The sequence below is a fragment of the Sphaerodactylus townsendi genome, linkage group LG07 (assembly GCF_021028975.2).
Source record: "Sphaerodactylus townsendi isolate TG3544 linkage group LG07, MPM_Stown_v2.3, whole genome shotgun sequence".
Classification (NCBI taxonomy): domain Eukaryota; kingdom Metazoa; phylum Chordata; class Lepidosauria; order Squamata; family Sphaerodactylidae; genus Sphaerodactylus; species Sphaerodactylus townsendi.
The window spans coordinates 38,296,563-38,309,496 of record NC_059431.1 but is presented as its reverse complement, the minus strand read 5'-3'; the positions used below and the strand labels follow the sequence as shown (position 1 = coordinate 38,309,496).

Genomic DNA, 12,934 nt, shown 5'->3' with positions numbered 1-12,934 from the left:
CTACGCCACTGAGTGTAAAAATATGAATTATAACAACCAAAAACAAATAAAACCCAGCACAATAGCCAATATTGTGGCAATAGAATTTTCCATATTGTCTCTCCCAGCTTATTTTAGAAAAGGAGAATTCTGTTAGATGACAGATCTTCACTGCAGACACAACACAGACAAAAGGAAGCAATCATAATTATAGCCTAAAAGAGGGGAAGGAGTGAACACTCTTGCAAGAGGGCTCCAGAAATATTTAATCTGCGAGACAATCAAGGCTATATCGACAGCCTTCATAACAACATATTCTTCATTTTACAGCCAAGAGAAAAAGTAGTCTAACAAAAGTCTTCGACGGAGATCATTAAAGGGAGGTTTTTGCTGCTTTCCGGGCTTCGCGTTCCTGCTGGGCCTTTTCTCTCATTTGTTTCTCTCTTTCCACCAGGTTTGTGTATGCCTGCTGCCACTCCTTCACCTTCTGCTCATATTTTGCAAGGTCTTCCTCTTCAAATCCCGGCCGCTTTTCCTCAACAAGCTGGGTGGTCAATGTCAACAAACTGGTGGAGTCCACCTTGCCGAGCGACTGCAGTTTCGCATGCAGATCCTGCCATGAGAGGGAGTGGAAAGGAAAAAAAGAAGGTGGGTATGGGGTAGTGGAGGAACAGCAGCCATCCAGTCACAGCATCAACCTGCTTGCTCAGCCTGACGCATCTTTTCACTGCGGATGGAATTGGAAATTTGAGGATTTGGCACAGCCTAGCATTCATCTTGGGAAAGGGTGCCAGCTCATTAAAAAAAAAAAGGCACCCATTCCAAATACACACAATTCATAGGCGAGATTTATTACTATTATTATTATTATTAAGCCATAACAAAGCAGAGACAAAAAAAGAATCATTTTTAATTCAGCTAAGTGCTGGGAGGGGCTGAGCTCGCACAATGAACAAGGAATGCCATTAAGGAAAATTCTTGACATAAAGAAATGATGAATGGCTTGCCAACAATTTAAGTGTTTGAGAGCTCTTTCCCCTCCTCACAGCCCAATGCTGACAAGAACCCACCCTGAGCTGCTTCTGCTAACCTCCCTTCCAACAGATAGAAATCGTTTAAATAGGCTTGTGCTAATAGCATACTTAATAGTTCCCATGATACTCTGCAGCTCTTGTCCAGAACATTCCTCTATGGCAGGGGTGTCCAACTGTGGCACTTCAGACATTCATGGACTACAATTCCCATCAGCCCCTGCTGTCATGGCCATTTCTCTTGAACTTTCCATTTGGCCATCCCAGCAGGGGCTGATGGAAATTGTAGTCCACGAATGTCTGAAGCGCCTAATAGCTCACATGGTCTTAAGCTCAGCTCTGAATGCCCAGACCTGTAACTGCCTGAATTCCACTGGTGTATGGTGAGTGTGTGTGTGTGTGTGTGGGGGGGGAGGGGGGGGAATCTTATTCCAGTTAGACAGAACTAGACCAGACAGCTGGGTAGTATATCTTACCATATATACAATGCAATATTTCTTGCCACACACACCAATGAATCATAAAAAAATATTAATTCACTTAAGTGCATTAAGATGCAGGGCCATTTGTGGTTATGGAAGTTTTACAGGACAGCTAGATGTTTCCTAGACAAGAGGCAAACTAATTGCTCTAATGGAAAAGCTTCTCAGAGAGTGGAAAAAGAAATGTTCAAGGACAGAGAGAACATTGAGAAAGCAGCTTCCATCATATCCACTTTCTTATTCTTCTTCTGCTTGCTAGAGAGGATCCCTCAAACTACCCTCTTCATCAGAAATAAAGACATATGTATTGTTGAAGGCTTTCACGGCCGGAATCAGTGGGGTGCTGTGTGGTTTCCGGGCTGTATGGCCGTGTTCTAGCAGCATTCTCTGACATTAATGGGTAGATCTCACTCAACACATGTAAATCTAGCTTGCTAATTGCACCCTTTACTTGTTAACAGACAATGGTTCTTTCCCCCACCCTGGATACTCCAACAGGTATATACTCCACTTGCTTTCCTACTATCAGATCCTCTGAAGATGCCAGCCGCAGTTGCAGGCGAAACGTTAGGAGAGAATGCTGCTAGAACCCGGCCATACAGCCCGGAAACCACACAGCACCCCAATAAAGACATAGGTACACCTAACTGGGAGAGCGAAAAATTAGACAGAATTTGGCCCATAGTCTGTCGCCACTGATTGATCTGGCTACTGTTCTGAGAATGTGCACAGGATATAGTTCTGTGAGGTGGTTTGTTTTTATTTCGTTTGATTACTTGCTGTTTATTTAAATTCAGTATTTTCAGAAATTGTGTTGGGTCCCTGTCAATGGAAAATTTCCCCTCCCCCCAAATCACCATTCGTCTTCTCCAATTCTAGTTCCATCGATCTTTTTTTCTCCTCTGCCTGCATTTCTCTTGAACTTTTCATTCTCTGAACATCAAAGCATGTGCACAATCAACAGGCAGCCAGGAAAATGGACTGTGCATTCACTTACCTCATATCATTCAAACCTAGGAAAATACTCTGTTCAGTTCAGTGAGAATTCTGTACGATTCAGAAGCATGACCTTATGGTAAAAGGAAGTGAACCGCTCTGCTAGGCATATACACTGTAACGACTGCACAAGTAAATGAGTCGCTTTTAAAATTCTACCATTCAAATTGTCATTCCTTCTGTTTTGCAAGCAGTTAGTTTGGACTTATTCACATGATACAATATCTTCTGACATAAGGACTCTGTATCATGTGTGCGCTGGAAGTTTGCTGCCTTCCAGGGCATTTTCATAAAGTGAAATGGCTCTGAGGAGCTGCTATTTCTTCCATTAGGAATCTTATATGTATTGGCAGCTGAGCAAATGGCAGCTTCCCAGGATCTTTTCAGTTTCTGAAATCACCACTGGGTGGCAGGAGGCTGAAGCCCCTTCTCCACACACGCCACAATTGGAATATGGCCCCTGTATACTTGGGAGGCAAGAAACTCCTGGTACAAACATGACACAAGGTAAAGACTTGCTGTCATTTGATGCAGCCCTCATAGATGCTCCTTTGAGAAATGTTACACACAGTCCATACTATATAATAGCAAAAGTTGATGCTGTGCATGACAAAAATAAAACACAGACTTAGCCACTGGCTGATTGTCAGCCAGGCCGATTGTCCTTCCTATAGGATTCATTGCAAAGAAAGCTCTTCATAGAAATAAAGGGAGATGGAGTGATGCCTACAAATAGAGATGACTTTTAAAAGGAATTCGACAGCTACTGCTCACTAGGCTCATTCCAGTGCATGTGCTACTCTTACATCAGCAGAAGGTTCCTTACACTGGAGGAAACTACCACTATTAATGGGATAGATCTGTGGAGTTCGATCAACGCTTTTGCATTTCCTGAGCTGAAGAGAGTTGTGACAAGAAGTATGGTGCTAAAATACGTTTGTATCCCTTTCATTCAAAGAGTGGTACCTTCACGCTTAAAAGGTATCAGAGAGCTCAAGACTGCCAAACTGTCACAGTTAAATGTTTGGGCCAGTCTATGGTTGCATAACCACCATGATAGGTTATCACTTGGTAAATAGTCATTTGTGTTTAACCAAATGAATCTCAGCTATGTTACAGTCATTTCTGCCTGACGACTGACAGTAATGGAATGCGCACAAACAATGGAGAAATGGTGTAAGAGCGAAGCACCTGATTTGGAATGACACCCTGCTTCACTTAGCAAGACACCTGACTTATCAAGGCTGATGTTTGAAAAGCAAAAACAACATCCCAGCAGCCAGGCAACAGACAAGTGGCCTTGAGCATGTTTTTCAAACCGCAATTTCCCGTCTGACATGTTAAAAACATAATTCAATGACAGTGTTTAAAAAGCCAGGTAGTGTCACCAAGGGAGCACCAATATCTTGGAGTAAAAGAGACGGGGGTGTATAATCTTTACTGGGGAGAATGGAAGGTGACTGCAATCAGCAAATGCCTGGGAAGGAGAAAACAGAATACCTTGAACTGATCACAGTACTCGGGAAGCCGAAGCTTTTCTGTGTCTTCCAACTGTCCTTGCTTCGGTGCTTCTTCGGATGCCTTTGCTTCCTCTTGAAGGGGCTCTGCCACAGGAACAGGCTTCAAAATGGCTGCCAGAACATCAACCTAGGGAACAGAAATGTGAACATGCAAGCAAATGGCTTGTAAAAACCCCCACAAAGCAACATTTTTTTTAAAAAGCACCAATACATGTGATATAATTATTGCCAATGGATTATTTGACTAATGCTGTGAGATAAAAGATTGGAAATTTAAGAGTGACATGCTTTTTTTTAAGGGCTTGCATTCTGGTTGAACTCTGTGGGAGAACCAATTTAATGAAGCTGAGTCTTTTCTGAAATGACTATTGATTTTGTTATTATCTCTAGATGGGTTTCAAAGGCTCTTGCGGAACATAGTCCAAGTATTCCAGAACAATCACGGCATGCTGAAAAAAATGTGGCAACTGAATTTCTGCTTTGCTGAATACCAGCACAAGCTCATCTTGCTTATTTGACTTTTGATATAATCATACATATACTCTCTCCTGTTGAAAACAGGCAGTTCACAGTGGGCAGACTAACTCATCACTGGGGCGCTTTTAAAAGACATTTGCCCTTCCTGTTCCTTCTGCATCTGTGTCTCATTCACAATCACTCAGTGAAGGTAAGTATTGGGAGTATGACAGAGAGTTCCACTCCCCCCAGGAAAAGAATTGTTTGTTCGGTGCAACATAAATGCCAAGAGCAAAGAAACAGCTGAGAATCCATGGCTGCCACTGTGGGATTTGACCAGAGGAACAGCTGAAGTAGTCTAGCACCCCCAAACTTCCCTGCCTATTTTTGCTGCAGCACATTCACATTCCTTTATTCTAGAATATGTTTTTATGGATTGAAACTCTTAGCCTCTAAAGAACCACAAGACTGCCATTTATTTTTTTGGAATACTGCTGCTATTCAGTCCAGTGGAACTATAGCTTCAAGAAGGGTCTGAAGGCACACCCTTCCTGCTTTGGCCATCTCCCATATCAGAAAACACCATCAGGAAGTTGGAAAGAAAAATAATACTAACACCACTGAATCACCAGCAGCTTGCTCGATATACTCAGGGGGCCAAGAGCAGCAATGATGGAGGAGGCCAATATTGAACTCCTCTGCCACCTGCCACTGGCCTGTCCAGAGGATCAACTCACACTACTGGCAAGAATGCCTGAGGTTCTGCTTTGCCAAATAATTCTCCACGCCATTATTTCATCCACTTACAGCTTCTTTACACAGCTTTACATCCTCAGGAAGTAACGCCACATTCTCCATCAACTGCAAGGCTCTGTTCAGATAACCCGGAGTCCACATGAGAGGCATTTGGTGGTATACAGCTCGTAGTCCCTTGGACAGCTCCACTTTTCCTATTGTTAAATACACAATTGACTGTTATTTAAAGCCAGAAAACACATTTCCTCAAGGATGCAACTTTCCCCTTCTCTGACATTTTTATGGCTTGCCGCCTGTAATAACTTATGGAGAATGACTGTCAAAACATCTTTTTTGTACAATTAGGTCTTTATTAACCTGCCAGTTATCAGATATAGAACTCAATTATGAGCTTCAATTACCAAACGGCTCTAGTCTGTACAAAAAAATTCAGCTCTTTTTCAACAGAATCTAAACCCCCATCTTTCTGTGAAAATGTAATGCCTCAAAAGCAGATACTGAAGTTCTTAGGTTGCCCAATACAACATTGTGGAGGTATGTGAGTGTGGTTGGTATTAGAATGTTATAGTATTTGATGTCTGTCATACCCAGAATAGACTAACTTTTCCCTGGATTGGTTGCTTGTCTCTTATCAGAGACCTGACCTTTTCAAAATATTATGTTACTTAAACTAAGGCCGTTTCTGCACGGCCACGCTGCGGGGGTGCGTCAGTGTAAACGACGCCAACGCACGCCCCTGGGACAGTTCGTGTGGACGGTCCCGGTAGGGGCAGGGAAGATGGCACAGCCTGCGCGGAGGCTGCACCGTCCCCCGAACGCCTTGCCGTCCCTCCGACACGTCGCCCAGGCCAGGGGTCACGCCCCCCTGCCCTGCGCGACAGCTCTGGAGTCACAGGGCAGGGGGGGCGGAAGGTCGGAGGGACGGTAAGGCGTTTGGGAAAGGGGGGGAAATAGCGCCTTCCAGCTGCCGCTGTTTGCACGGCAGCGGTTGGAAGCCGCTGTTTCTGAAAAACCTCGCTCAGGGAGTGAGGTTCGGAAACAGCGGCTTCGCGCCGCGGCGGCGGCCATGCAAACCCCTCCCCAGGGACGCTGTTTTTAGCGTCCCTGGGACGCTGTATTCCGCCCATGCAGAAACAGCCTAAGTTTGGAGAGTAGAGGAATAGGTATTATTCCTCTTCAGAAGAGCTACAACACAGAGATGTTGCTCGGGCAAAATAACACTGACTTGGGTGTAACCCACTCATGATCTAAGGCTGGAAGATTTCAGCAGTTCTGCATCTGTGGGTACTTGGAAATTAGAAAAAAAAATCTTAAAAACTCATTTTCATTCGTTTGAAATGTTCAATCCTCAGTGTTATATTATTAGTAGTAAATTCTTCACCTAGGCACCTTTTTTGGCTGCTACTCACTGTTAAACTCATGTTGTCAACTTTTTTTTATAAAACATCTCTTTGTGAAAAAATATAAAAGTCTGCACTCTATCTGGTACTGAAAGAAGCAACAGCATTAAAAATGGACATGCAAAATAGCAAAACAGTAAGTATGTTATTGATTTGAACAATTTATTCTGAATATGAGCTTTGTTGGATTTCCTTATAGCATGTTTCCTGTATACACAACAAAAATATTAGCAAATATCTATACCATAGGACACCTCTCAAAATGATCATGCCACGCAATCATCCATGAGCTTCCTTCTGCACAGATGTTTCACTGCAATATCAGTAAACCATAGTGCAAACTAAATCAACTTGGGCTGCTTTGGAAGAGCTAGTCACTGGGGACATGATAGATAATGGCTTGCATTCACCAGGGCTTTGCAATGGGTGAAAGGATTTCCACCAATGTACTGTAACTTTCTCACCACCACCCCTTCCCGCTGCATCCCACCATGTTGCTCCTTGAGGAAAAAGGGAAAGCAAGAAAGTTGCACTTGATGGGGCAGAAATTTTCCACCCAAGGAAAAGTTCCAGTGGATCCAAGTCAGTATCTGTGCAACTGACAATTAATTTAGATGAGTATCATTTTAAAGCTAAATACGACTAGTCATACTAGCAACAAAAGGCTTCTCCAAACTACTATAAGGATGAACTGCACAGGTAGGTACAGCATCTTCTCACAGAGGTCCAGTAGCTTTCTACATGAAAAAATACTTTTCATCCAGGAAAACTATGGCCTACTAGCAGCAAGGCCCATTGTATGAGCAGGCACAATGGACTCTAGAAAATTGTGGGTGGGTTCATGGTGCCCATCAAGGGGGCCAACTCCTCCTGCCTTTCCTCCCATCTTGGTCTCGCATCACCAGCTTCCTCCTCCTCCTGGATGCCTGCATCAGCATGTGAGGGTTAATGGTGGCCACGGGGGGTGGGGATCCCTCCTGCCTTTCCTCCCTGCCTTGGCTCCAAACCACCAGCTTCCTCCTCTGTCTCCTCCTGTTCCCAGCTGCCTGCCCCTCTTCCTGGGTGCCTGTACTGCCATGTAACAGTTAATGGTGCAGCTGTGGGTGCCAGCAGTTGTGGCCCTCCCATGGGAGCGGCCAACATCTGCATCTGCTCCTCTTCAGGCAGCTGCAGACGGTATAGTGACTGTATTACTCAGCAATGAGGGAGAAGGGTGAGGGTGCGCCATTTTGTTTTTTACATGTTCTGTGTAAGCCCTGCTCCCAAGCCGTGGCAATTGGCTGGAAGTGAGTCGTTGCCACCATGGCTAGCTTTTTATATACTAGGATTAAATATACCCGACCACTTGGCTGATTACCAACTCTTTATCAGCAGGATCAAGTCCTTAACTCTTGTCATCCTGGTAAAATCAGACATTTGATATTAAAGAGTCCTGATGTGGCCTTGCTTACCTTACTGGAGTTTGTATTGCCTTTAGCAGTCCACATTAATCACAACGGTGCACCCAGCAGTGCAAGCCACTGTGACACATCTAACGTCTCTCTTCCCCAAGCAGGGAGGCTACAGAGAGCTGCAGTCATTTGAGCACAAACAAACCTTGTTGGGTTGTGGCTAAATATAAACTGCTAAGTTGCTCCAAGTCAGTCTGTGCCCACAGACATCTTTCACTCTTGCAGAGGTCTACTCCATTAGAGTTGGCAAGACTGCAGAATGTGTGACATAGCAGAAAATAGCTTTTGATCTTTGCGTTGCCAATGTCAGGAGGGTCTCTCCCACACAGCAGCAAACCTATTTGCTAAGTACACCACCTCCCCAAATAATTCAGGCTATCTATAAATACAAAATGCTGACCAGAGGGGAAGGGGGAGGTATGCATGTACCAATACATCAAGTGAATTGCACACCAACAGTTCTGAGGGAAACGGTATGCTAGTAAGTTTACAACTTTCATCTTTATTCCCACTATTATTTTACAGTGTTGTCTTACAGTCACACAGAATCAGCATCCTCATTCTGTCACTTTGTTGCCTTTCTACCTCTGTGAGTTTTCCTTAACAAACTATGAGACACAGAGAGAGGTCAAACCCTTTTCGTCTCAACTATCCCTCAACTGAAAGAAAGTTGCCAATCAACAGCTAATGATGGGGTAGGACAAAGCTAGCACAGGATTGGTAGATAATGCTGAATTTGGTGAAATTGTTCTGTAAATCCCTCCCCTCCCCTCCTTATCCCCCCAAAATATTGATATATTCCCCCAGGAATATTTAAACATTACACATTAAGGTCTCAACTACATGCAATACAGGGAGTTCCACAGAGTTCCCAGGATGTTTTCCACCCTTTAAAAATCAGGCATGCAAATCCCAGTTCTGTCTGGGACTGCAGCATTAGGGAAGGACAGGTATTCACTCCCTCAAGCTTGTTCAGATTGGGAAAACAGCACAACAGGGAGGCATAACACACAGACAGACAGAATTGTGCAATTTTTATAAGAAGAAAAATATTTCCATTCATGGAATTCACGGCATCGTGTATAGTTCTGTAGGTTGTGGGAATGTTTATTTATTTTAATTTTATTTAACTTAATACGCCACCCTCTCTGGCCAAAGCCAGGCTCAGGATGGCTAACACACATTTTAAAAACACAATCGTAAAACTCCACATTAATAAGATAATAATTAAAACATTCTGATATAAATTAGGAGGTGGTGGTATTAATAACATAACATCCACATATTATTCCCCCTCTCCCCTGGTTTCATGATGAAAGAGAAGGGGGGGGGGGACAAACTCAGGGGCCAAGGTAAAACATTTTGGATCAATATGCTCAGTTGTAAACCAGGTGGAGTATTTTAGTCTTACAGGTCCTGTGTAGTTGATTTATATCCCGCAGGGCCTAAATGTCCGCCAGGAGGGAATTTCACCAGACAAGAACCAGAGCCAAAAAGGCCCTGGGTCTGGTGGAAGTCAACCAAAAGTCCTTAAGGCCAGGGACCACCAGTAAATTGTTATCAGAAGATTGAAGGGTCCTCCATGGGCGATATGGGGAGATGTGGTCCCAAAGATACAATGGTCCCAGGCTGCTTATGGGCTTAAAGGTTAAAAACAAAACCATGAAAAGATCCATAATTCAACTGATAGCCAGCGCAGTTGGTAGAGCACAGGTCAGATGTGCTATCTCGCTGGCGTCCCAGTGAGCACTTTTGTAGCTGCATTCTGGACCTGCTGCTGCAGTTTCTGTCAAGGGCAGGCCAGCATAGTACAGTAAAGTTGTAAGGGAGAGCACTTGTAATGAAATGGTTAAAACTTACCTAGAAGTGCATAACCATACAACTGAGAGCTGAAGCCCACCGTGCCAGTCTGCTTCAGGCCTGCTAACAATAGGGATGCGCCAAGGTCTCTCTCTTCCTCCCACTAAAAATAGTAAACATCACTTCAGTGAATTAATGTTCTTCCAATACCACTGCCTGCCCTGCGCTTTCCCAGATGCAAGCACTTTCATTTGTCAATGTCAATCTTTATTACGCTCTTCAATACAAATCCAACGAAGAAGATAAAATTACTGTTTAACATCAGAACCATTTCACTAATTTGATCAGATTTGCTAGTTTTAGCAGTAATAATTAATTTTGTAAAATTAAAATATCGTCTGTGTTGCAACATTTAACCAAGAAGCGTCTGCAACCTGCGGCTCTCCAGATGTTCATGGACTACAATCCCCATCAGCCCCTGCCACCATGGTTGTAGACCCCTCAACCTGAGGAACTATTTGTGAATTCCAAACTTTGTACACCAGTACACAGAATCTAGCAACTTGTTGGGAGATTCTCATCAGATAGGAGCTGCTCAAGCTGAGCTTTTTCAGATGAACCTGGACACTTGTCCAGCAAAGGGCTGATAATCTCACAGCAAACCACACTGCAAATGGGCAGTGGAAAGACATGTGCTCCAACAACTCCACCAGCACTTTCACTTTCCTTGTTCAATTGTGCTGCAAAGACTGGTCAGATAAATGGATCACAGCTATCCTGCAAATAGCCCATAATCACACAATGCTTCCATGTATAAAGCTGCCATAGATCAAGTCAGACTTTTACTGCACCGAACTTAGTACTGTTTGCTTCAGGGTCTCGGGCAGAGATGGCTCTTTCCCTGATAATTCCTCTCTGAGATCCTTGCTCTGGTGATGTCAGAAATAGCACCTGGGACTTTTCCACTATCCACATGCAAGGCATACCCTCTGCAACCAAGTCAGACCCTCCACAATGCAAACATGATAAAATCAGGATTGCTTTACTGTTCAGTTCACTGAACTTTTGCCAAAATATGAGAATACCAGAGGGCCTTCAGCTAGCTCAGATTCCCAGCTTTCTTTCTTTTTCAACTATCCACATCTTCTACATTCAGATATAGGAACAAATGGTCGATTGCACCTTCCCTTTGTTCTAGTCAATGAAGGAAATGAGGTTTGTGATTGACAGCCTTCCTTTATCTATTGCTATAAGCCGTTTCTTTAGATCCTGCAACAGCAATTTGCAGCTTCAGTGCGTTTTCTGATATTTTGTCTGAAAACTGGCTTCTAAGACTAAGCCATTTTAAAGCAAAGTATCTCATGCCCTCTTGTGAATGTGGATTATTTTAAGACACAGGAATGGAATCATTCTCTCTCTAGAGATATAAAAGGGTTGAATTTATCAATGCCTACCCCAGAGCTATGTGCTGCACTGAGAGCAGCAGAAAATGTGATCATATTATTTTTCCAAGACCAGAAAACATTTTCAGACAGTATATTTGCAAATCAAAAGAGTCAGTCTGAATGACAATACTTACACCCTTTTCAGGATAAAGATGACAGGAGATTTGTGAATTCAACCAACATTTCCGGGACTGTCTTTCTGCTTCGGTCCTAGTTCCTTGGGGAAATAACTAGGTAGGCACTAAGACCCAAGCGGAGCATTCTACATCCTGTTCAGGATAAAGATGACAGGAGATTTGTGTCTGCATTTGCCACTTCCTGGACTGCTGTCGTTCTAGAATGCTCTGCTTGGGTCCAACTGTCTTGGGAACAAAACTAGGCAGGCATTTGGACCCTAGCAGAGCATTCTAGAACAAAGACGGTCTAGGAAATGGTGGATAAATTCACAAATCTCCTGTCATCTTTATCCTGAAAAGGTTATAGTGGATGGAGAGCATGTAATGAGCCCAGGCTTTCATATGTCTGAGACATTACCCTTTCTCAGCTTCAAATAGTTTAAGGAAAAATATTGCCTGCTAAAATTTATTTATTTATTTATTTCTAGACCGCCCTCCCCCGAAGGGCTCAGGGCGGTGTACAGTAAACAGATAGAGCACAATCAAATTAAAATACAATAAATATGAATTAAGATGGCTCTAATAAAAATAAACCCTATCCATTAAAATGCAGCTTATAAAATTAATATTAATGTTAACTTAAGATGGCGCCTGCTGTCAATCCCCTCTAAATCCCCTTCTGCCCACGGAATAGCCTGCTAAAATTCAAGGCTTAATTGTGCGTAGATATTTCACCTATGAGGCCTTTTCAGTTCTACTAATAATAAGTGCTACAAGCTAAGGTGTTTGTTTTGTTAGCATGTAGCTTTTAAAGGTTCCATACTTTCGAAGAAAACAAACAAGTAACTCCTATATAAGAATATCTAATTGTGCATTGGTTGAACAGATGCAGAGCTATGAACTGTTGTAGCAACAAAATCAGAGGGGGGGGGGGTCTAACTACCCAAAAATTGGTCCTGAGTTTACTCCCATATGACTTTCAAGCAGATGTGGGCTGGGAGTTTCCTTCTAAAACTCAGATTCCCAGATATAAGGGGGCCCGATATGTAGCAGGACCATGATATTCAAGGTCCTAAGTGCCTTCCACACCACTATCCTGAGCTGGAAGGGTCCTGGGAAGCTAATGTTTTCCCATTCCCTCCCCCCACCTCCCCTCAAATTCTGCATGTTATGTCCCCAGTTCAAATTGAGTCCCTGAACACTTAGGAATCAGTTTTACCTTCCCAGCTCACAGCTTTCAACCAGTATTACTAAGGAATTCCCATGGCACATCTGATTGATAATCCCTAGGGCAATCTGAGAACAATACATTGCATAGTTAGGCCCAACCTTTTGTGCCAGTTACCAGCAGAGGATGCAAAGAAATTAACAGGTAATCCACTGATTTATGCCCGCCCACAGAGACTTATGGATCCAATTGGTTTCCTGAATGCTCTGCGGGACCCTGAACCCGCCGGCACACTTGATGAGCAAGTGGAGGATTGGAATTCCCGCCTCTCTGA

The 12,934-nt window shown here is 43.4% G+C and overlaps 1 protein-coding gene across 1 annotated transcript in view; it reads right to left on the bottom strand.

The window, feature by feature from the left end:
• Positions 1–228: 228 nt before the first annotated feature.
• Positions 229–12,934, bottom strand: part of MRPS27 (mitochondrial ribosomal protein S27) — a 62,182-nt gene continuing 49,476 nt past the window's right edge. Inside the window, exons 8-11 of the mRNA XM_048503426.1 lie at positions 9,932–10,034; positions 5,272–5,414; positions 3,989–4,135; positions 229–592 (exon numbers count right to left, since the gene is read on the bottom strand). Of these exons, the coding sequence (XP_048359383.1) occupies positions 353–592; positions 3,989–4,135; positions 5,272–5,414; positions 9,932–10,034 (633 nt within the window). The 3' untranslated portion in view covers positions 229–352. The remainder of the gene's footprint in view (positions 593–3,988; positions 4,136–5,271; positions 5,415–9,931; positions 10,035–12,934) is intronic.